This window comes from Myotis lucifugus, unplaced genomic scaffold (genome assembly GCF_000147115.1).
Source record: "Myotis lucifugus unplaced genomic scaffold, Myoluc2.0 scaffold_110, whole genome shotgun sequence".
Lineage (NCBI taxonomy): Eukaryota > Metazoa > Chordata > Mammalia > Chiroptera > Vespertilionidae > Myotis > Myotis lucifugus.
Window position 1 is genome coordinate 3569989 of NW_005871158.1, and position 25306 is coordinate 3595294.

At 35.6% G+C, this 25306-nt stretch overlaps 1 protein-coding gene and 1 pseudogene across 7 annotated transcripts in view; both read left to right on the forward strand.

The window, feature by feature from the left end:
- Positions 1-25306, forward strand: part of MTF2 (metal response element binding transcription factor 2) — a 74966-nt gene extending 49660 nt beyond the window's left edge. For 3 of the 7 annotated variants that reach the window (XM_006093195.3, XM_014459605.2, XM_023757672.1), the window contains 9 exons: positions 2218-2313; positions 2933-3001; positions 4327-4450; positions 14265-14332; positions 16036-16206; positions 19945-20050; positions 20179-20231; positions 20343-20447; positions 22835-25306. In XM_006093195.3, the coding sequence (XP_006093257.1) occupies positions 2218-2313; positions 2933-3001; positions 4327-4450; positions 14265-14332; positions 16036-16206; positions 19945-20050; positions 20179-20231; positions 20343-20447; positions 22835-23192 (1150 nt within the window). In that variant the 3' untranslated portion in view covers positions 23193-25306. Of the gene's footprint in view, positions 1-2217; positions 2314-2932; positions 3002-4326; positions 4451-14264; positions 14333-16035; positions 16207-19944; positions 20051-20178; positions 20232-20311; positions 20448-22607; positions 22681-22834 lie in introns of those variants that run through there. The other 4 variants (XR_002830369.1, XM_023757673.1, XM_023757674.1 and 1 more) reach the window with 4 other exon arrangements.
- On the forward strand, positions 5191-5818 carry LOC106697876 (annotated as a pseudogene).

The window sequence follows — 25306 nt, forward strand, 5'->3', positions numbered from 1 at the left end:
TATGGAAGTATCAGTAAAGAAAATTGAGGGAGGGGAATTAGAGGCTGTAGTTTTAATCATCTTTTTAATTAAATATTTGCTAAAGAAATGAATCAGTTCTAAGAATGTTTAGGAATTTACCTTTAACTTCTGATCAGTGGTCCTAGTTCTGCTCTTTGGAACTAAACAAATACTCTTATCTCTCTGAGGAGGTAACTCTTAAAATATTTCAATCCAGCAATCACATTTCTTACTCCCATCACTTACATACCAATAATGTTCTCTTTTCCAGGCTAAAATCTCCATTGCCATAAATATTTTATGACATAAATATTCTTTATGACATGACTTCCAAACTGCATTTCTTGCTCATAGTTTTTAAAAGTTACTCTTGAAATACGGTGTTATGATTAGAAAATTCACTGTTTCCAAGAATAGTCTTACAGAAAATAATGGGACTATTAGAGTTCTGGACATTATACTTCTGTAATTGCAAAGAGAGATTGTATTACCTTTCTTTAGTCATCCCATCTTATTCTTTTGATTTAACTATTTAAATTATAATTATTTTTTGTGTGTCGTATGAGACTCTGCTTCTCTTAAGATGATGCTGTCTAGGAGAAGACTGGAACATATAGGTAATTGATGATGAATAAATGAACATATAAATTAGTGAAATTTTAGTTCTGTATTCTGCCTCATCTCTGATCTTAGGGACTTTTTGTGATTTAACATTTTTATAATACTTCTTAGTTTTTGGTCACCTGCACATTTAAGAAACTAGTTTTTAAAAATCACTTCTAAAATAGATACAATAAACTCATAACTAGCATTTAGTTTAAAGCATTATTCAAAGTAGGTGGAAAGTATTATAGACATTATTTTGGGAGATAGATCATTCATTGTTCTGTACCATGACTACATGAGCTGATATTGCTAACAACTAACTTCAGCACCTAGCAGAGTAGTTATTTGAACACAAGCACTGGAACATAGTTTATTTATTAGTCTTTGTTGAATGACTGACCTTACTTAGTATCAGTCTTCTTACCTTTGTGTATATGTAGCTTAAAATTTATGCGGGGCTGACTTGTTGAGCAACAGAATTATTGGGAGAAACACATTATTTGGGTGGCAAATAAGGATATCAATATATCAAAACCATGTAGTAACTGAAAAGAAAGGATAATCCTCAATTGAAGGTTGAGTTTTAGCATCTTCAGCTGTTTAAAACAACAAAATCTTTCACAAAGCCTTTACCACCTGGTAGAGTCTTAGATTAGATGTATAATTATGTTAATCAGTTACATTAAATTGCTATATAGTCATGTGCCATTTAACGATGGGAATACTTTCTGAATACATCATTAAGCAATTTCATCATCGTGTGAACATTACAGAATATACTTATACAAACCTAGATGGTATACACCTAGGCTATATGGCATGTCACTGTGACATATGTGGTCTATTGTTGCCCGAAATTATGTCATGCATAACTTATACTTGTTTCCATTTTAATAGACAAGAATAATAGAAACAGTGAAAATATAGAGCTGCTTATGCCCATTTGATATATGGGGTAAACACCCGTACACATCAGTGACCTATGGAACTTCTCCTAGAGCAGCGGTTCTCAACCTGTGGGTCGCGACCCCTTTGGGAGTCGAACGACCCTTTCACAGGGATCGCCTAAGTCTAAGACCATCGGAAAACACATATATAATTACATATTGTTTTTGTGATTAATCACTATGCTTTAATTATGTTCAATTTGTAACAATGAAAATACATCCTGCATATCAGATATTTACATTACGATTCATAACAGTAGCGAAATTACAGTTATGAAGTAGCAACGAAAATAATTTTATGGTTGGGGGTCACCACAACATGAGGAACTGTATTAAAGGGTCGCGGCATTAGGAAGGTTGAGAACCACTGTCCTAGAGTATAGAGTCAGTGTGAAAAAATTCCCAGGATTGTGTTTCGACATAGATCCTAGACTAGTGTAGGAACCAGACACTTATTGACTAGAAATAGATGTATCTTTCTAGAGCTTATAAATTCTCATGAATAAGAGAGTTGAAGTGGTTAATATGAATGACATTTTTGAGAAAGAAAAAATTTAGTACTACGTGTAGTAGAAATGTGATCCTATAAGCACAATGCCACTTAAAAAAAAATACTTTACATCATCAAAAGGTAGTAATTTTAATCTTAACTTTTTTCTCATAGCTGGTATTTAAAGATGCTACAGTGCTGCAAATGTAAGCAGTGGTTTCACGAGGCTTGTGTGCAATGCCTTCAAAAGCCAATGTTATTTGGAGACAGGTGAGAAGGGCATTTGGACTTTACTGTTTGATTTTTAAAAATTTTTATTTAGCTTTTTTATTGTGGTTATATTTGCAGTTTTTGATTTCTAGAAGTAGTTTTAATAGTGATTTGTAAAGGAGTCACCTTAGAGGGAAAATATTGAGTAATATATTTAAATTATATATAATTTGAAAGTACACATAATTTTTATGCTTTTGGATATTATTTCAAAAGGCTTTTAAGTATTTGATTAGTGATTACATTTCCTTTTATTGCCCCACAATGTTCTAAACTATTCTCATTGGTATCTTCCTTTAAAGAACCTCAAAGAGATCCTGTGACAGAACATTGGAAAAGGACAAAGAACCTTGATACACACAACTTATACCTTAGACCTAAGAATTTCTAAAAGTAGACTTAATGTGCTTTCTGGATTAGGAGAATGTAGAATATAAGAGAGAACTCTAGGAAGACAAATTAAAGATTAGAACACTAAACTTAGCATAAAAAAGTCTGGTTTTAAATCTTGGCTTATGCCATTAATATATACCATCTTTCTGAGCTTAGGAAGGTCAACATGTCTCTCTGATGTATACCTTTGATTACACAATAATTACAACTTTTCCTTTTTCCTTAGGTTTTATACATTTATTTGCTCTGTCTGCAGTTCTGGACCTGAATACCTCAAACGTCTACCATTACAGTGGTAAGTGAGGACATTTCTGTTAAGGAACAAAAGAGAGCCATATTCTTAAACCTATATGATAAAACTGTAGATATATTTACTTGGTTTAAGTAAAAATTTGGTCATCTTTACGTATAGCTTTATTTATTTTCTATTGTTTATCCTTAAACCTGATGTCATCTTCACCAAGGATTAGCTAATTATATTGATAAAGTTATATAGCCATTCATTTTCTAATGACTTTTTAAAATACCCTTTATATCTCCAAAACTCTTACTTATCTTTCTAGTTCTTTTGGGCCTTCAGAATAGCATATAGTAGAAGAAAGTTTTTATTACAAATATGCCAATTTCTGCTTCTGAGTAGCAATTCTTGGGCATGGGAAGTATAATGAATTTGGGAGATTTAATGATAAAATATTTATACGGTAGTTCCCCATTATTCATGGGAAATATGCCCAAGACTCCAAGTGAATACCTGAAACTTTGGATAGAATCAAACCTTGTTATATACTATGGTTTTTCTTATACATACATAAATACACTTTACAGCTTCTCTTTGGAAAATTGCCATCATCACTACTCTTGAGCTTTGTGTTCATTATTTAGTAAAATAAGGGTTACTTGAACACAAGCACTGAGATACTGTCACAATCCATCTAATAACCAGGATAGCTACTAAGTGACTAATGGGCAGGGTAGTTCAGCCTGGATCCACTGAACAAAAGGATGACTCACACCCCAAGGGGGACAGAGTGGGATGGCACAAGATGTTGTTATGCTACTCAGAACAGCGCACAGTTTGAAACTTAGAAATTGTTTATTTCTGGAATTTTCCATTTCATATTTTTGAACTGCAGTTGACTGCAGGTAACTTTAAAACTTTGAAAGCAAAACTGACACTTAGGAGTACTATGTAGTAAGTACTTAGACATTTTTATTAAATGTTTTGCATATTTTAGGAAAAGATAACACTTGTGAATTAGGCAAAGTCTAATAAAGTATGATCTATACAGTAGTTTATATATAGTAGTAAAAACAAAATTTTTTTATTGTAAGGTGTTTTTTTTGAAATCAGATTCTTTTTTAATGCATTTTAAGAAATTATTCAAATATTTTTTAGTTTATAGTTAGTTTAGGATAAGTAAATGTTTAGTTAATGCTTTCCAATTATTTTCAATGTAATATTTATTACATTATGAATATGACTTAGGATATTGACCCTCTGTTCACTTAAGTATTTTACATTGGATTTTTAAAATTACTGGTGTTATAAAAAATTGTGTGATTTCTTAACAATAACCAAAAACATTGTTTTTTGTATATTTTGATTACTTTGGATTCCAGGGTAGATATAGCACACTTATGCCTTTACAACCTAAGTGTTATTCACAAGAAGAAATACTTTGATTCTGAACTTGAGCTTATGACATACATTAATGAAAACTGGGATAGATTGCACCCTGGAGAGGTAAGTGGTTTTAGAGCAGACTTCATTAGCTACTTGATGTCTTTTTCTGTTTTTGTTAAAAGCAACTAAGACATATGTATAAGCCACCCATCTAAAGTAGAATTTTATTTTTAATTCAGGGAGAAATAATTCCTGTAAGGATATCAAGACCAGCCCTCTCATCCTCCTGTTTGTTGCCTGATGAGTAGGGGAAAATATGTAGGAGGAGGAAGTAAATTTCTTTAATCTTTCATATTCTGAAGTGAGAATCATTGTAGTTAAAGGTAGAAGGGAGGGAGAAATCATTATTGGTTACCTTACTTATGGTTCCTCCTCCTATGTTTTCCATCAACTTTAGAGATGTAACTAACACTCTTCTTTACAAATTTCTTGTTGGCACTTGCTTGTAAATCTTTGACTTCTGGGAATGTTAGGACCCATTAATAGTGTTAAAAGAATGAGTTAGAGTGAAGCTACCTGAGTTGGAGATTTTCTCCCTCATTCAGACATCTCATTCTGCTTTTCATTTGCAAAATATAACCACTCATGCTGGATATACAAGGGATTTTTTTTAAAGCAATATAAAAGTTAATGCACATACATTGAAGAAGATTTTGAAACCAAAGAATAGCACAAAGAAGAAAGTAACTAGAATAACTTTAGTAGTTATCTGGTATTTAGCATTTAGTTATAATTATTGAAATACGGATATTAAGTACTCCTGGGTTAAATAAAAATTGTTTTATAATATGTGGAATGAGATGAATTTTAGTCACACATCACATTTTGAGGTAAAAATTGAGTAAACTGATTTGAAATTTAGGAAGAATTCCTATATTTGAAGCCTTTAGACATGTGGCAGTTTATAAGGTTCATATCAAATAGGACCTTAAGGGTTTTGTTATTATATTGGGGGTTTTATGGGGCATCCCAGAGAGCATAGTGCACATTTATTTAAAAGTTAGTTGGTGGGCTCTTCCGGGGACAGTGACTTCAGGCATTCACCACGGTCCAGCGTTTGACATACCGTTGGAGGCTGTCCTACAATACAGCCTCTAACAAAACTAGGCTGTCCTGAATCCCTGGTAATAGAATTGTTTGACTTTATACCAAGAAGTTTGGGAAAGCACCAAAATCTGCATGTGGTGTGTGCCCAGGCCGACTTAGAGGCGTTTGTGCTGTGAGAACTAAAGTTCTAATGAGGTTGTCTAAAACAAAAAAACCTGTCAGCAGGGCCTATGGTGGATCCATGTGTGCTAAATGTGTCTGTGACAGGATCAAGTGTGTTTTCCTTATTGAGGAGCAGCACATCATTGCGAAAGTGTTGAAGGCACAAGCACAGAGACAGAAAACTAAATAAATTTTTAAAATGAAGCTTTTTTTGAGTAATAAAGACAATTAAAAGGCCAAAAAAAAAGTTAGTTGTTGGTAGATCAGTGGCATAAAATAAAACACTTGCAGAATACCTAGATTTTAAATCTAAGGATATTAAAATCAACTAACTAAGATGTCTTGATTGTTAGAAATTGAAATATAAATAAGAGTTTGTTAAATGCTTATTTTTCTGAAGTTTAAGAGAAAAATGATTTGTAAATTTGATAAATTTTAATAAACTGATTAGTATAAAAGAAAAAAGTATGTGTATGGTGCTAGTAACTGTAGTGTTCTTTTTTATTTTGGTTAATCCTCACCTGAGGATATTTTTTCCATTAATTTTTGGAGAGAGTGGAAGGTAGTTGGGGGGAAGGGGGGAAGGAAGAGAGAGAAACGCACTCCAGCTGGGGACTAGATTGAACCTGCAACCCAGGTACATGCCCTTGACCAGGAATTAAACCCAAGACCTTTCAGTGCACGGCTGACACTCTGACCACTGAATGACACTGGCCAGGGCTATAGTGTCCTTAATAGTCATCTTAATATCTTATGTTCTAATACATTTATTTAAAATGTTTTTATTCTGTTTCAATATTGGAAGCACTTTGATTTTACCCCCCTCCCCTCAAAGAAATGCTTTTATTCTAGCCTTGTTTCTTCAACAGTTTATATGCAGATACATCTGATTTCCTGTTAGTACATTTCATGTTTTACATGATTAAATACTGCAGTAGTTACTTCATGTAGAGCTCAGGGGTGGGAAACCTTTTTGCTGCCAAGAGCCATTTGGATATTTATGACATCATTTACGGGCCATACAAAATTATCAGCTTAAAAATTAGCCTGCTCTATTTGGTCAAACATTTAATTAACTTACTGCTAATGCCTTGGCATGGCAGGACCAAATGATTTCATGGGCCTTATACGGCCCTTAGGCTGGACGTTCCCTATCCCCGATGTAGACAGGGGCGTACATATAAAAATTCAAGTTGTTTTATTTATTTTGAATGCTATATTTTTTATTAAAATAATATTTACATTGTAGGTAAGAGGTTGAAAGTAGAAAACAATAAAAATAACAATTAGGCTATTTTTAAAAAATGAGTTCAGTTAATGAATTTCAGGTACTTAGTTTTTTTTTAAATATATATTTTATTGATTTTTTACAGAGAGGAAGGAAGAGGGACAGAGAATTAGAAACATCAATGAGAGAGAAACATCAATCAGCTGCCTCCTGCACACCCCCTACAGGGGATTTGCCTGCAACCAAGGTACATGCCCCTGACCGGAATCGAACCCGGGACCCTTCAGTCCGCAAGCAGATGCTCTATCCACTGAGCCAAACCAGTTAGGGCAGGTACTTAGTTCTAGCTGAACTTCTGATTACATATCAGAAGAAATTTATTTCATCAATAGATACATATTTTCATTTTCTGTAGTTTATGAGATAATGTCTTAGAAATAAGAAATTTCAATTTTTTATTTGACAATATAGAAAAAATTTTTATTTAAAAGTTAAGGAAAACTTGATTACAATCAAATAAAAACTTTACAACAAAAATTTTACTTTTCTGAGGAGCATTTTTTTGAGCCATCAAATTATCAGAACAAATGACTTTTGAGTCATTTCTTATTGCTCTTTTTCTACATTAAAAAATTGTTCAGACTTCTTAGATTAGTCATATGTCCTCAGTCTGGTTATGTACAAATGGAGCTTCAGGTTAATTTTCTACATCTATTCCTATATAATAAAAGCCTAATATGCTAAGTGTCCGGTTGTCCAGTCGTCCGTTCAACCAATCAAAGCATAATATGCTAATGATATGCTAAGGCTGCTCAACCACTCGCTATGACGTGCACTGACCACCAGGGGCCAGATACTCAATGCAGGAGTTGCCGCCTGGTGGTCAGTGCGCTCCCACAGGGGGAGCGTCACTTGGCCAGAAGCCAGGCTCACGGCTAGCGAGCACAGCAGAGGTGGTGGGAGCCTCTCCCGCCTCCGTGGCAGTGCTAAGGATGTCCGATTGACGGCTTAGGCCCGTTCCCACCAGAGCCTTCCTTCCCCTGGCTGCCGGCACTGGCTTCCCTCTGGCACCTGGGACCCGGGCTTCCCTTTGGCTGTCTGCAGGCATCCAGGATCCGGGCTGCCCAGAAGGGAGCAGGCCTAAGCTGTCAGTCAGACATCCCCCAAGGGCTCCCAGACTGTGAGAGGGTGCAGGCCGGGCTGAGGGACCCCCTCCAAGTGCACGAATTTTGTGCACTGGGCCTCTAGTCTATAATAATAAAAGCATAATATGCTAATTAGACTGGACGTCCTTTTCGTTTGACCTTCCGCACTAAGCCGGGGCTGTGAGGGAAGCCCGGGTCCCAGATGCCTGCGGGCGGCCAGAGGGAAGCCTGGTTCCTGGGTGCCTGCCAGCGGCCAGAGGGAAGCCCGGGTTCCGGGTGCCAGAGGGAAGCCGGTGCTGGCAGCCAGGGGAAGGAAGGCCTACTCTTGCATGAATTCTGTGCATCAGGCCTTCTAGTATATATATAAAAGCCTAAGCGACCGGCCAGCCGTCTGAACGGTAGCCCTGACATGCACTGACCACCAGGGGGCAGATGCTCAATGCAGGAGCGGAAACCATAGGCATGGTAACATGGAACAGACTGATGAATCTCAGAGGGATGTGGGGAGGGAGGAAGGGAGGGTGGGAAGAGATTAACCAAAGATCTAATATGCATACTAGAGGCCCGGTGCACGGATTCATGCACTGGTGGGGTCCTTAGGCCTGGCCTGCGCCCTCTCTCAATCCCGTACCCCTCGGGGGATGTTGGAGAGCCAGTTTCAGCCCAATCCCTGCAGGCCAGGCCAAGGGACCCCATCGGTGCAACGAATTCATGCACCAGGCCTCTAGTCTTTATATAATAAGGAGACCATAAAATTTATGCCAGTTGGTGATGTATATTCAGTGATTTTAATTTAGTTTACTTTTAAATGTATATGATAGTAGAAACAAAGAATATAAGCAATGGAGTATTTCAGATTATTAAAATAGTAAATCTTTAGTTTAACTAAAATTGAATTACAAATTGAATTTTGTCACTAATTCAAATTTAAGTTACAAAAAATTTCTTTTTGTTTATATTTGTGTTCAAAATTTTATAAAATAGCATTAACAACATGAGAAATACTGTATGCTGAGTATATTATTGGTTAGTTGAGTACCTTGGAGTACCCGAGGGTCATTTTGAACATCAACTCTTATAATACAGACTATAGATGATATGACATAGACACTTGCTCTAGGAGTTTCTCCTCAAAAATGACACAAAGCAGAGAAGTAGTTACGATTTTATTCTCTCAAATGTGGAGTTTTCTCCCTTATTCCATGTAGGTAAAAAAGAAAAATCTTGTAATGATTTGGAAAGTTGAGATTTTTATGGCATTTTGTTTAGGTATATATAATGGACACCTAGTCATAGGGAAACACTCTCATATTTAACACTAGGGGCCCAGTGCACGAATTCTTGCACCTTGAAAGGAACTGTGGGCCACAAAGCTGCGGTGGGCCCATCCTTTACATCCCCGCCCAGCCCCTCCCGCTGCGGCCCCCAGTTTCCTGTTTTCTGGCAGGCCCCGCTCCTGCCAGCAACCCCGCTTCTGCTGCCACTGCTCCCACACGCTGACGGCATCAGCCCCACTTGCACCTGCTGATGGCACGGAGCGATTGGGGCCGGTGCCAGCAGCTGGTGCAAGAGGCGGCTGCCGGCCCCATCGCCCCTCAGGAGCAGGGGGAGGTGGAGAATCCCTCAGACGCAATTGGGGCTGGCAGCCGCTGCTCGCCCCCGCTGACTTATATTTGAGGGATATAAGGGGAAAAGCATAGATAAAACTCACCGCTGCTGACGGTGCTGAGCAATCTGGGCCGGCGCTGGGCGCCAGCAGCGAGTGCAAGCAGCAGCTCCATTGCTGGCAGCAGGTGCGAGGGACCGTGGCGCACGGAAGCAAAAAATTTTCAGTAACCACCAGAGGCTTGCCCCGATGACAGCAGCCAGCTCCCCACCTTGGTCTGGCAAACCCTCTCACCATCCCGCCATGGCCAGTGCCCGCCATGTTCTGCACTCTGCCACATGCTGCTGACGCCTGCCATGTTCCGCGAGCCCCCTGGTGGTCAGCGCATGTCATAGTGACCGGTTGTTCGGTTGTTATACCCTTTGGTCTATTTGCATATTAGGGTTTTATACATATAGATTGCCAAGCTAAATTATAACATATGATGACTCTGGCTAAAGTCAAATGGTATTTCTATGTTGTTTGAGAAGCCTAATAAATAATTATTTACATTTCTAGTTAGTTGAACAATTTTATATTGAATCAGTGGTGTCTGTTTAGTATTTTGTACTTCTTTTTTTTTATTTGGTATAAAGTAGTACTGTGAACTTTTTTTTTTAAATTGATTTTAGAGAGAGAAAGGGAGGGAGAAACATTGATGTGATGGCAAAACATCAATTGGCTGCCTCCGGCATGTGCCCCTACCATTTATCAAACCTGGGACCTGGGTCTGTTCCCTGGCTGGGAATTGAACCCGCCACCACCTTTTGATGCACAGAAGATGCTCTAACCAAGCCACATAGGTCAGGGCCCGTGACCTCTTTTAATGACAAAAAGAAGTTTCAGAATCATTAAATGTCTTTCATAGTGAAAGGCAAATTTAACATTTATATAGCATATCTATTTTTTCAGTTGGTTATTTTCAGGATTGCTGTGAAAAGAAGCTGGAACTTTTAGAACATATAGAACATATAATTTGATATGTTTTCTTATGTAAATTTTTTTATATCTTTGAGAAGTAGTGAGTTAATGATTTCATTGATTGAGTATAGCTGTTTGAGAATCTGTTTTGGAATGTTTTCTTGGGATTAGTAAAAATGTGTAATATACTATTTACGACCCCAAATAAAGGTTGCTTAAGGTTTTTATTTAGAATGATGTATCACTGTTGTAGCAGATTTCTTTTGGGAGTTAAAATGTGATTTCAGTACTTTCTAGAATCTGCCTGTTATCATTTGTCTTTGATTCCTAATGTGATTTGAAGTCCTAGTTCTGAAAGGACTACCCACTTTTCTGTTAACTGTGGTCTTAACAATGTGTAGAGTGCTATCTCACTTTTGAGGGATATAAGGGGAAAAGCATAGATAAAACTCAAATGAAATACTATGGCAGAAATGATGTTTTGGCTAATGGGAAATGTGGTATGATAGAGCAGGTATAATAAGAAATCTAGTTAACACAAACACATGGGGCCTTGAGTGTTATATATTAGCATGTAGTATATAAGTCTGTGGACAAATTACTTAAGCTGTTTGTCATGCTTAAGCCTATGTGGCAGGGAATTCAACATGAATAATTGAATGGTGGAAAGAGTTATATACAACCCTGAAAGTAAAAGCACAGTGTGAGATTGGTGTTTTCTAATACAGATTATTTTATTTACACTTCAGTCACACTCTTAGTTTTCAAAACACAGAATGGGATCCCTTGACCTCATTATGCAAATTGAAATACAGTCCTATGCAGTTATAGCCCAGGAGTGCTGAAGGAACTTAAAGATAAAATTTCTGAGAGCTATAGAGAATAAGTATTAAAAGAAGATGAGACTTCATTGTGATTTTAAAAAAGAAAAAAGGAGTGGATTTGAGAAATTAGAAAGTCAGTTGTTGTTTGTCAGCCAAATTGAAGAGCAGATTTTTCAAGTGCATGGTTTAAGAAGCAGTAGGGAAATAACACTGATTTATTAGAATAAATCATGTTAAATACTCTGGATTCTTTTTTGTTATGGTTAGCAAAACTTGTATGGGCATGGTGTACCGTAGTGCAACTCAATTTCATATTAGACAATGAAATGTGAACTAGTTAAAGTAAAAATTAAATGGATTTGTAACTAATCAAATGATAGTAACAAAAGCAAAGTCTTGGGAAAAAATATATATTTTTAATGATTTTAGAGAGAGAAAGGGAAAGAGAGGGAGGGAGAGAGAGACAGAAAAACTTCGATTTGTTGTTCCACTTAATTGTGCATTCATTGGTTGCTTACTGAATGTGTCCCTACCAGAGATCGTACCCGCAACTTGGCATATGAGGATGACGCTCTAACCAACTGAACAACCTGGCCAGGGCCTTGGCTTGGAAATACTCTTGAGGGAGAGTTTATTCTTGAGGGTGTGTCTTTGTCTCTACCCTCAATATAACAGAATCAAGAGAAAAAATAATTTTGAACACTGAGCTGCAAACAAAATCAGATTAACAATACAGTGGGGCCTTGACTTACGAGTTTAATTCGTTCCGTGACGGAGCTCGTAACTCAAATTACTCGTATGTCAAATCAAAAAGTGAACGAGTGAGACACGTGATGCTGGGCTGATGTTGTGGCATTCACTGTGATGTTCGCTGCGCCAACTAGCGGTGGGGTGTCTGAAGCTGGTTCGTAACCCAAATTTTAGCTCGCAACTCAGAGCAAAAAATCGGCCGAGAGACGGCTCGTATCTCGAAAAACTCGTTAGTCGGGACACTCGTAAGTCAAGGCCCCACTGTAGTTATAAAGTTCTGCTTTTAGGTTTAAATACACAAACCGTACAGAAGAAGCAGGTTTAACAGGAAATACTTGACTTGATAGAAGTTCATCTGATCAGATTTTATTTTATTTATTTTTAAAAAATATTTTTATTGATTTCAGAGAAAAAGGGAAGAGGGAAAGAGAGATAGAAACATCAATGATAAGAGAGAATCGTTGATTAGCTGCCTCTTGCACGCCCCCTACTGGGGATTGAGACCGCAACCTAGGCATGTGCTCTTGACCGGAATCAAACCTGGGATCCTTCAGTCCATAGGCTGATGCTCTAGCCATTGAGCCACACTGGTTAGGGCATCTGATCAGATTTTAGAGTTAGGGTAGGGACATGGGTGGGAATGAGGAAGAGGATGGAATTAGTTAGCCATAGCTTAATATGAAATAATCATGTGATGTTGCTGCTAAAAACTTTAACCTAATCTTATACTTAGACATGATAGCTGCTGTCAAATATTTGAAGATCTATCTTGTAAAAGAGAGAATAGAAGAGTTCCCAAAAGGAAGTTTCATGCACTCATTGAATGGGCTGTCTCAGTAGGTGCCTCATCAGCGGTAATAGTAAGGTTGAATGACTATCAGTACTATAAAAAGATTGCAGTATATTGATAGAAGCTTGAATTACATGGACATCTAGGGTCTCTTTCAAGCTTTAAAGTTTGATTCTGTTATTTTTACTTTAATAGAAATTTTTTATCGTTGGACACTTCACAGATTACAATAGGAGAAAGTGATATGGAGGAATGAGCACGAAACTGCTTCCCTCCCCTTTTAGCACCTAACACATTGCACAGAATTGGCTCTCAGTGAATAGTGAATGGACTTATTGTCACTTGGGTTCAGGTTCTAGCTCTCTCACTAACCAGCCATGTGAATTTGAGCAGTTCATTTAATCTTTATATCTGTAGTAATTAAGAGTTGGAGTAGATGACTTTATGTCTTCTACCTCCAGCCTTCTATGTGGCAGATTTGCTTGCTCTCTTTATTTGAAGCAGTTCTGAGATTTAGGAGTTTTACCTGGTAAAGAAGATAATTTGCAAATAAAAAAAAAAGAAGATAATTTGCAGAATTCTTAAAGTCAACTGTGATGTTTTGGAAACTTTTTTTTTTAAGGTTTTGTGACTTTAATTGAGGGTGGTACTTTTATGATTCAGAATTTTTCTGCTGTTTCAACTTTGAAGATGATACAGAAATGACTACAGGAAGCCCTTTTGAAACAAAATAGAATATTTTCTAGAATTTAATATTTAGATTTTTAAATCATTTGAGATCATAAAAATTACTGAGGCAATTTGGATTTTAGGGCTGGCTAAAGTCTATAATTGTTATAAACATAATGTCCTTAAATTTCACAGTTTTTAAAGTTATAGAAATGATTAGTTTACTAATGTTAAAAGTACTGGGAAATAAAATGGTATGTTTCTCATTACTTTTTATACTCCCTATTCATATCTAATTAATACCTATTAGAAGCTTTTATGGTTGATACTAAAGCTAATTCAAATATATTTTTCCCCCAGGTTATAAAATTAAAATAAATTTAATAATAACTAATATAATCCCATTTTTGTGATGTTACACAGTTCATAGTTCTTTCAGACATATCATTTAATCTGCAATTACTAGTAAAGTAATTAGTGCAGGATTTATATTCTCATTTTTATAGGTAAGAAAATAAGCCTTTAAAGGTTAAGCAACCTTAGATCACAGAGCAGCTTGTCATTAAGACCTGGAATTAGCTCTTCTATCAGTCACTACCCTTTTCTTCTGCATTATATTGCCTCTATCTAGCACCTGTATATTACTAATTGATTAAATTATACTACGTTAAATTGTTTCTTGATACTTCACAGCTGGCAGACACACCAAAATCTGAAAGATATGAGCATGTTCTGGAGGCATTAAATGATTACAAGACCATGTAAGTTGATTTATTTTATGTTTCCCTATGAGGGAGACATTTATTCAGTATAAGGAATAATGGCATTGTTTAAGAATTGTGGGATTTGTGTATAGAACTAGTACATACAGTTTAAAAATTTCTAATGTCCTATTCTCTCTTAGTTAGAGTAGTACATTGATTCTCAAGGATTGGAGAAGGGAAGAGCAATCCTATAGGAATGGGGAATGGGAGGTGGCATATGAGTATCTCAGGGGAATTTGGCCTGGTCGATTTGTGCAACCAGTAATGATTTGTTTTTATAATGCAATCTACCTAAAGTAAAATAAAATCTTGTTAGCTGGTGGGAATTTGCATAAGGTAGGGGAATATATTGTAGAGAATGTGGGTTTTTAAATGAGGTCTTTTATGGTATTGAGATTAGTTATTGCCTCAGTTATAGAAAAGTAGTATCAGTGGTCTAATTGATTTCAGAGAGAGAGAGAGAGAGATAGAAGCATCAATGATGAGAGAGAATTATTGATCAGCTGCCTCCTGCACACCCTGTATTGGGGATCGAGCCACAACCTGAGCATGTGCCCTGACCGGAATCAAACCATGACCTCCTGGTTCATAGGTCAATGTTCAACACTGAGCCATGCTAGTCGGGCAGTGGCCTAAGTTTTTTATAATTAAGTGATATTGCTTGATATTTTTTATCTAATCTTTTTAAAAAACCCAACATATCTATATTTCTTTAAAATATTTTCAAAATACATAGAAATAATTTTTTAAATGTATATGCTAGCTCCAACTATTGAATTACATTACAAAATTTTTATAACAAGTTTGCTGTTTTTATACTTGATAGCATTTCCTCATTTAAAAAAAATGTTATAATTACTAGTAGCTAGATCTTTAGGCCAGCTCAAAAAGCCATAAAGTACATGGGCAGTTATTGTGTTGGTAAAAATACTTTATGGGACAGGGAATTCTGTAATCCAGTTTAGGGTGCCAGAAATACATGTGTTCCTATTGTAATAGAAATGGGAGCTTCTCTTTTTCAATCCTACATGAAAGTGGAAGAATAGTCCAAGCATTTGGTAGTGGTTCTTGTTGCTAGGCAGGCAGAGCTAAGATAGATTGGGGTGTTTTGGAATAAGTACCTTAAAGGCTCTTACTTTTCAGAGCATATTATTCAGAGACCCAAGCCCACACTGAAATAACATTTCTCTGCTCCAGGTTATTTCTAATTTCAGATCTGACACACACGCTATCCTTTGTATTTTCTTAGACTGTCTTTAGCAATGCTGTTACCTACTACTTCCCGACCAGAGTGTCTCGTAGATACACTCTCACGTGAAATTCTTCTTGTCCCACACCTTTTTTTGAGATATTTTTTAACAGATGACACTAAAATATGGAAAAACATACTAGACTAAGAAGACTCCACTCTATACTCTGCTTTCTTCTAAAAAGTTAGATGCCATGTTTCAAAAAGAAAGGTGGACATGTGCACATCTCTCATCCTTCGGATGCTATCCTCCCTCCCAATATTTCCATCATAACTTACTGTGGACTGGCTCTGGGGCAGATAAGAATCAAAGAAAGCAAGGGAAAAGGTAGTTTTTGTAGTATTGGGTGGACTTTCATGTATGAAGACTTTATATCTGAAAGTTGAGTTAGGGTCTGCCATGTATATTGTTCAGTTTTTAAATCTTTAGTTAATTTTTTTAAAAATTTAGGTTTATGTCTGGGAAAGAAATAAAGAAGAAGAAGCATTTGTTTGGGTTGCGAATTCGTGTTCCTCCTGTGCCACCAAATGTGGCGTTCAAAGCAGAGAAAGAACCTGAAGGAACATCCCATGAATTTAAAATTAAAGGCAGAAAGGCATCCAAACCTATGTCTGATTCAAGGTAAAAGTTGATCTGTGGCTTAGTTTTTTCTCTTTAGCTTATTTGTAACTAAAAATGTGTGTTGTTTGGTCTCATTAGTATATTTGAAAGTACAAGTGGTAGTTACCCTGATTTGTTTTACTGTGTATAATTTTTTGCTTAGATAAGGTACAAAGAGTTAATACTAGATGTTTTTTCATTTATTTCAGATTTTAGGTTTTCCAGGAATAAGCACTATTGACTTGGTTAGCAAACAATTGAAGTGCTGGCCTGTTTATTTATTTTTTATTTTTCATTTATTCATTAATTCCATTTAGCATCTTACTAAGTGTGGGGATATAATAACAAACAGGACAGACTTCCTTTCTGCCCTGATGGGGTTTACATTATGGTGAGGAAGAAATGTGATAAAAGTAAAATAATTATAGTTCATGCTAGTGCCATTTAGGAAATAACACACAGATTTAGACTGTACTGGGATGGATTGGGTCAACCTAAGGAGGAGGTTTAAGGAAGGCCTATTTAAGTTGAAACTTAAAGAATAAAAATGACCTAATAATTTGAAGAACAAAGGGATGAATACTCCAGGTAGAAATAACAAGTGTGAAAACTGTGAGGCATGTTCTAGGAACTCCCAGAAGGATTTTGGGGTAAGAATGAGGGGTAGAGAGTAGCTTCAAAATGTTGAGAAGGTTGAGTAGGGCATGATCATATAGAATCTTGTAGGTTTCATAAGGACTTTGGGTTTTCTATGAATAATGGGGAACTGTTTAAAGATGTAAGTAGATTGGACTATCTTTTGAAAGTACCTCTTTGGATGCTGTGTGGAGAATGGATAGGTATAGAGGTAAGAATAGAAGCAAGAGAAAATGAAATTAAGACTCTTGAAGTTTTCTAGGTAAGAGATAGATGATGCCTGTTTGTATAGTAAACAGTCTAATGGAGAGAGAAAATAGATTCAGGAGAACTATTGGAAGAATTTATTGGCTATGTAAATGAATTAAATTTATGAAAGAAAGGGAGGAATGAAGTTTAACAAATGCCCAGATTTCTGGCTTGAGCAACGGGTGGGTGGTGGTATCTGTTTCCAAGATCTGAAAGAACAGAATTTGGCAAGGTGAATGAAGCATTCTTCTGTTTCATACTCATTGATTTTGAGATAACTAAGTGATGGTGATGATGTTAGATATAGGCAGTTGGGTGCTCAGGAGAGGTCAGGGCACATAATAAAAATTTGGAAGCCATGAGAATGAATGAAATTCCCTAGGGAGCAAGAGGAAAGAAGAGAATATGGCCTAGAACAATGCTCTGATACTATTTAGAGATTTGGGAAGAGGTGAAATAAATGAAGAACACAAAAAGGGATGATCAGTGAAATAGGAAATCAGAAAAGTTTAGTGTCACGAAAACCAAAGAAGGGTACTGTTTCAAGAAAGATGAATGCATTAAATAGTATTGAGTGTTTTTAAGAGCTGGGTTAAGATGAGAGAAAAATGTTTGTTGGATAAGATAGCATTCTTTTATTAGTGACCTTGACAAAACCAATTTTTTTTTGAGAGGTAAAGATAGAAGTCAAATTGAAGTGTGTTAAAATGTGATTGAATCTGGCACTGTCCAATTGACATGTCAAAAGTGGGGTTTTTCTGCAAATAAGAAACATAGGGAGATTCAAAATAATGATGATGATAATAATAACAAAGGAAATAATCTTTAAGAATTCTGAATGAAAAGGGAGAAAGTGGAAAGGGTATGTGTCCTCAACTCTTAGAAGTAGTTTTACTGTGAAGGGAAATAGATAATGGAATGGAAGCTGAAGAGGAGGGAGTAATCAAGTGATGGTTTTTTAATAGATAGAAGATAATTGGAACCTGTTTTCGTGTGCTAGTAGGAATGATCCAGTGGAGAAGAGATTGGTATAGGAGATAGGGGAGGTAATTAAAGATATTGTAAAGTCTTTGAGAAGCCAAAAGGAAAGGGATTTTAGAGTCCAAATGTGGGAGTAGCCTTTGGTAGGAGAACTTAACATCTTTCTGTTGAAATGAAGTGAAAAAAGAGAAGATAGGTACAGATGCTGGTTTTATTGTAGATTTGCCATTTGGAAGATGACTAAAGTTATTGACAGATAGCTTCTATTTTCTCAGTGAAGTAATAAGGCAAAGATAGCTGAGAGAGACATTTAAGGAGCAAATAAAAGTATGAGGTAGTCATTTTGGAGAGTGAGAAAATGTAATTCCAGAGGGTTGGCAGTGCTTCATATCTATTTGAGTTTGTAATAAAGTAGATGCTACTTCAGGGTTGTTGTTGTGGTTTTTTTTTTTTGAAGGAAAGAATACTATCACTTACAAATTTTATTATTAATCCTTTGCTAGCAATTGCCCATATGATGAATTAGAAAAAGGTTTGCACAAACTTTCTCATTCCTATTATGATTTTGATAGGACACTCTATCTGTGGTAGTTATCAGATTTTCATTTGATGCTACTTGGTAGTGGTTCAACGTTCTTTAAAGGCATTTTTAGTTACTTCTGGGCCCTACGTATGAAGTGTGGTCCTTTTAATGTGAGAGTACTTTCCTTAGTCAGGGGTCGGTCCTTAAGAAATTTTCTGTTGATCATCTTCAAAAAAGAAAGTGTGTGCCCTATCCATCTTAGCCTTGAGACTTTTGATTGCAGTTATGTTCCTCTAGCTTCCTTACTTGTACTTCCACCTTTATTCTCCAATCTTAATTTGGTGTCTGGAGAGGTATTCTTTCCTACTTTTCTCCATTCACCTCTTTCCATCTGTATCTATAGTATTGTTCATTTTTTTGTTGTTGTTTTTAATTGAATTTTCCTGGATAACTTTCTTATAACACTTAACCCATTTAATTAGCTTGCTTGTATGTACATTTGTCACTTTCTAACTATTTTGTTAACCCATTAGCACCGAGAACATCTCGGTATTCCTATTATGTAATATCCCATTTATATGGTAGATAATGTTGAATAAGTGAAATAGATGTTTTGTATATTGATAGTTGCCCTTTTCTTCTTCCCTTGTATTAATTAGAGGTGTCCTTAACTATTGCTTTTTTCCTTGCTATTTGCCTTTATGTCTCAAAAATGGTTTTCTAGAGCTTTCTAATTTTGCCCTTTGAATGACTCATTCACTTTACCCTCTCCCACCGTGGGCTTCATTTTCTTTCTGATTATCATCATTGAAGAATGAATAGGTATATATAAAATTTAGGTATATACATCTAAAGGTAACCTCTATTTATAATTAGTATATTTTAACATAGTTACTTCCTGGCTCTGTGGGTTTAACTACGGAATTCCTAATTACTTTTAGTAATAAATCCTTGAAACATCCCCCAGGTACCCACCTACTAGTAACAACCTAACCTATATAATGGAACTTTCAGGAGTTTTGAACTTTTCCATTTGAAATAGCTGTCTGTTTCTTCATTTTAAAAAAATTTTTTTAGGTAGTATGTATTTTTCACAAGCGTATTAAAGAGAATTTTCTTAAACCTTTCATATGTGAATATCTCTTAAGTCAATAAATACTTATTTAAATTAGAAAGTATTATTTGTGCATTTGGCCAAACTTATAGATTCAACTTATATTTATTTTGTTTTTATATTATCATTAATATAAAAATAAAATAAGCATAACCTAATTATTACATAGAGATATGACAGTGTATATTGTCCATTGTTTTTGTTGTTATTGTTCTCTTTATGCAGAGATTAAATACATAATGATTTTATTTTTCAGGGAAGTAAGCAATGGCATAGAAAAAAAAGGAAAGAAAAAATCTGTAGGTCGTCCACCTGGTCCATATACAAGAAAAATGATTCAGAAAACTGCTGAGCCGTCTTTGGTAAGAGAATAATATGTTTGTATATGTTCTCAGAGAGGAAAGGTGCTTGAAATGGCTGAGAAACTAGTATCTTTTCAGCTTACTTTAGAATCATGCTTTTTAAATATATATATTTTTGTATTTTCCAGGATAAGGAATCAATTTCAGAAAATCCTACCTTGGATTTACCTTGTTCTATAGGGTAAATAGAAAGTTACTTTCTCCTATCCTAAGAACTTTCTTTTGGGGGGGAATTAGTATTTCTATTGTTATGTAATATAGTCGTTTTACCATTTAAATTCTTTTGTCTCAGGAGAACTGAGGGATCTGCACATTCATCTAATACCTCAGATGTGGAATTCACGGGTGCTTCCAGTGCAAAAGAAACTACCTCGTCTAGCATTGCCAGGCATTATGGGTAGATATTTTATGTTCTTATTCTTTGTTAATTTTCCTGTAGTCTCTTTTTCTTTGTGAAGTGATGATTAACGACATATTTTCCAATTGAAAGTGATACAAGTATGTTTTTCACCTTTTGAGAAGCAACCAATATGTCGATGCTTTAGGTTGTTAATATTCATTTGAATAATTTTGCTTTTTAGAGCACAAACATTCAAATTTTTTAGAAAATTTGCTGTGTGCACTGAGAAAAGAGGCACACAAATGTTTATAGTCTGTGCTCTTTTCTGTGAGACTTTTTTATGCTTTTCTTTTAAAATATTTTTTTAATATATTTTTATTGACTTTTTTTTTTTGAAGAGAGAGAAAGGAAGGGAGAAGGAAAGAGAGAAGCATTGATTTGCTGCCTCTTACAGGCCCCCTACTGGGGATAGAGCCTGAAACATAAGTTCTTTTGTTAGTAAAAGGATTTTTAAACTCAGGATTTTTATAAATAGCAGATTTCTTTAATGTTTTGCATAACCTAAACTCTTCAGAAGAAAAACTTTTCGCTCTCTCTGCTTCCTGTCACTGCGTCGGCAAGGTGGGGGAGCCGAGCTAGCTCGAATAAAGACTCTTATGCTTTTGCATCGGACTGGCTGGCTCCCTGATGTGGTTTCTTGGGGATCCTGAAATCTGGGCATAACAAAAACAAAACGGGAACAAATACAATATTTGTATTTGGATGTGGCCCGCGGGCCGTAGTTTGAGGACCCCTGTCTTAGAGTTTGCAAGACCGCCATGCACACCTTCCCTGAGCTTGTCAGAAACAGCTGCAATCTGCTCATCTCCCAAATGAGGATAATCACCTCTACCCTTCGTCCCTCATGGACTGCTGTGATGATTGAATGAGATAATGGACGGGAAATAATTTCGCAAAGGAGAGGGCACAACAAATGGCACTGGGGCGCAGACCACAAATTCCCTCATTGGTATTGTTATCGTGTTAATTTGACTGTTAATTATTCTATGTCCACCTTTGTAAAAGAAGCATGTGTCCATCATTTTACTTTTTAACCAATCTCAGAGGTCTCCCTGTTTTCCTTTCTCCCACCTCCATAATCTATCACCAATGGATTTCACCTATGTCTCCTCCTTTGATGGTAATTTATAAAAACAGATGGAAAAAACCACCATTCTCTGGAGCACTATCTCAATATGTTGAGATTCTGCTTCCTGGCAATTGTCAACAGTTTGGCTCAAATAAACTCACAAAAATTATTTAAAAAAAAAAAAAAAAAAAAAAAGAAGAAAAACTTTTCCATAAAGTATGACTCATCAGTTATGAAAAGTTTTGTTTACTTGGGGTCAGAGTTTCGAGCTTCCAAGTTTTATACTTCTCTTTGTTTCATTTTTGTTCACAATTAAAAAACTCGTGTAAATTATATAATATTCTAAGTATTTGAAGGCTTAAAATGTAACATTTTTAAATGAATCATGAACAATTAGGTAACCTTTTTTTTGGCTTCTTATCAAGCATTGTGCTAAGCTTTTTACATATATTATCTTCTTTAATTCTTAAAATAGTCTTTTGAGTTGTAGGTCCTGTTATTTCCATTTTACAGATAAGGAAACTGAGACTTAGAGGGTTTTAAGTAACAAGTCCAAGATAGCATGTTTAGCAAGTATAACAGAGCTAGTATGTTAACTGTAGTGTGATGATAAAGTCTTTGAATTTAGCAGTTGTGCCCTATTCTCCCTTTGATATAAGTTCATAAAAATCATTAAATTTTTGAGCAGAAAAGGACCTCAAAGATGATCTAGTTCAACTCCTTCACTTAATCTTTTCTCTTAAGAGAACACAGAAGATAAGAGATTTGAATTTGGCCAATATCACAAGAGCTGTACTCAGGATTGCCTGACTTCTAGTTTATGCTTATTCCAGTTCATTTCCTTACTTTACTAGGCTTAGAACTGGTAATAAGACATGCTTTATTCTAGTTTTACCATCTGTTTAAGCACATGAAACAGTGTCTTGTACATATTGTATATTTGCTGCATTGAAAGAATGAACTGGCTTTCTGGGGGGTGGGGGATGTTAATGATAAGAGTGTTGACAAAACCTGACTTACTAATAGGTCCTCTTGGTAAGAATTTGACTCGGCCTCGTAATCCAAAAATTTCCTTTGATTCTTTTAAGCTTAATAGATCATAGTTAAGGAAGAAAAGCTCTTCAAAAGTCAGCCCCAAGAAGGTGATGGAATCTAATGAAGGCGAGTGATGATCCATTTATATAGCATTTATTGTTTTGGCAGGATATATACTATAACAGAGTGATAGAAAAAAATAATCAGAAAAAACATATAGTATGGGCAGAGGATACTTTATAAACGTAGTGGATAATTATGGTCTTTTTTTCTTCCATAGTTTATCTGACTCCAGAAAAAGAACTCGTACAGGAAGATCTTGGCCTGCTGCGATCCCTCATTTACGGAGGCGGAGGGGTCGTCTTCCAAGAAGAGCACTCCAGACTCAGAACTCAGAAATTGTAAAAGACGATGAAGGCAAAGAGGATTACCAATTTGATGAACTCAACACAGAGATTTTGAATAACTTAGCAGATCAGGAGTTACAACTCACTCATCTAAAAAACTCCATTACCAGTTATTTTGGTGCTGCAGGTAGAATAGCATGTGGTGAAAAATACCGAGTGTTGGCTCGTCGGGTGACACTTGATGGAAAGGTGCAGTATCTTGTGGAATGGGAAGGAGCAACTGCATCCTGACTGTAGGACTGAACATTATGTTCACTGCACTCTCATTTTCTATAGGTACAGTTCAAAGCCCTAAAGGAGTCTGGCTTTTACTATCTTTCTTAAAAAAAATGTCAAAAAATTTCACAAAACAAGATGATACTAGCCTTAATGTGTATCTGTCAATGTTATGGATATTGTCATAAAAAGATATCTTTTAAAAATCAAACAGAGACTTAATTTTTTAAATCTTAAGATTTGTAGAATGTTTCTAGGATAGGATATTAAAAATGATTCAAACCCATGCATGGTGTTAGATAATTTTTCTAATTATTCCATTGAGTCAGTTTTTGTGATGAGTGGTTATCAGAGCAAACAGATTCTGTAGTTAGATAGCACAAGTATTTGAAAAAATTGTCTGTTTTGTTACCAAAATGTTGGAAAAAATTTATTTCAATATCTTTTAGATTTCATAAAGTGCAGTGTATATAATGCCTACTAAAAGACTGTAAAATATTGAAATTTTCTTTCAAGCAAAGTGTAAAAATATATATTGAGCCTGTAAATTGCTCTGTGACTAGACTTCATTGTCGTCTTAATATATTCTTTGCATGTGCATATATATATATACACACAGTTGTGTATGTATATGTGTGTGATTATGTGACCTATGCAATACAAATTATGGGAATGGGCAGCTTTGGAGTATATATCCCATAATTCTTTTTTCAGGAATAGTTGCAGTATTTACACAGCAGCATTTCTTCTCAGGCTTTTATTGGGTGCTGTTGCTTGCTATGTATGAAGAGAAATGTGTCAAACAAGTTTAGTGTGCTCTGAAGAAGGGTGTGGACAACATTGTTCATGGGCTTTTAGAATGCTTTTCTCTTTCAGTCCTTGTAACTCAGCTGTTCAGTACCTAAAACAAATTCAAATAATATGAACATTATCTCCTACTAGAAGTAACGTTTTCAAGTTTTCACGGCACATTTTGATTGTAAATGTCTCTCAGTTTTAACAGTAAGTCTATAGGAGTCCTGTGAAGATTCCTGAAATGTCTGTAGTAACTGTTAGTCATGTTGAATAAGTGTAGTATGAACAAAATATTTTATTGCACAGGGTTAACAAACAGTACGTTGCCTGCCACGGCTAGTGCTGTTTTTTTACAACATTACCTCTTGTTTTTATAAAATGTACCAAGATTTAAATTGATAATTTTATTTTACATGTAAAAAGAAACAATTTCTTTTATCACCAGTGTTAGAGTTGTCTTCTGTTTATTTTTGTTTTGTTTGTTTGTTCTTTTTTAGCCAAAGAGTAAACAGAAAAATATTCTTATTTTGGTGGCTATTCATTTTATTCTTAAAAGTGATTGGTGGATTAGCCTAAAAATTGGGGAATTTGCTGCCAAAATGAAAAATACGTAAAGCGTAGTGATTACAGAGCGGTAAAAATGTGGGTTAGTACTTATTTATTCCATTGATTGATTATTTGACTGTTTATAATGAAAGTTGCTTTATTTCTTTAAACATCTTCAAAAGATGACCTTTTCTTATCATACTATAGCCAAAAGAAGCAGAGAACATTGTTGTCCTGCATTTGGTTCCTGGTTGGCCAGGTATAAATGAGCTTTACAAAAGTGTGAATTAAAACTGTCATTTCTGTTTACCTCCACCAAAACTTGATTTCCCCCTAGCTATTAATTTAAAGTTGCCTTTCCTGCACTGCAATATTTTGAATAACACAGAGTTTGTGTTGATTTTGAATGTTTGTTTATATCTAGGGGTAATGGAAAATGTAAATCCCGTGTAACCTTACTCACTCCACCTGTATCATATTATTTCATTTTCCCCAAAGTCCTTTAATTCTAACTGAACACCAGCAGTATTTTTAGAAACTCTTTGGCATACTTGGAAGATGATTTATTAAGCTGAACTGTCTTTAGACGTAATTATTGTGAATGTCTGTTTTATTTTATCATGGTGGTTCACATGGCTCTGATGTTCAGTTTGTATTTTTGGAATTGCTTTACGTAGAATTAAAACAGACCAACATTAAATGTGTGTATTTTTTAAATAGCTAATGAGTTTTGCTTCTGTATTTGCTTAAAAATACACACTGGTGCAATAAATGACTACTTTTATTTA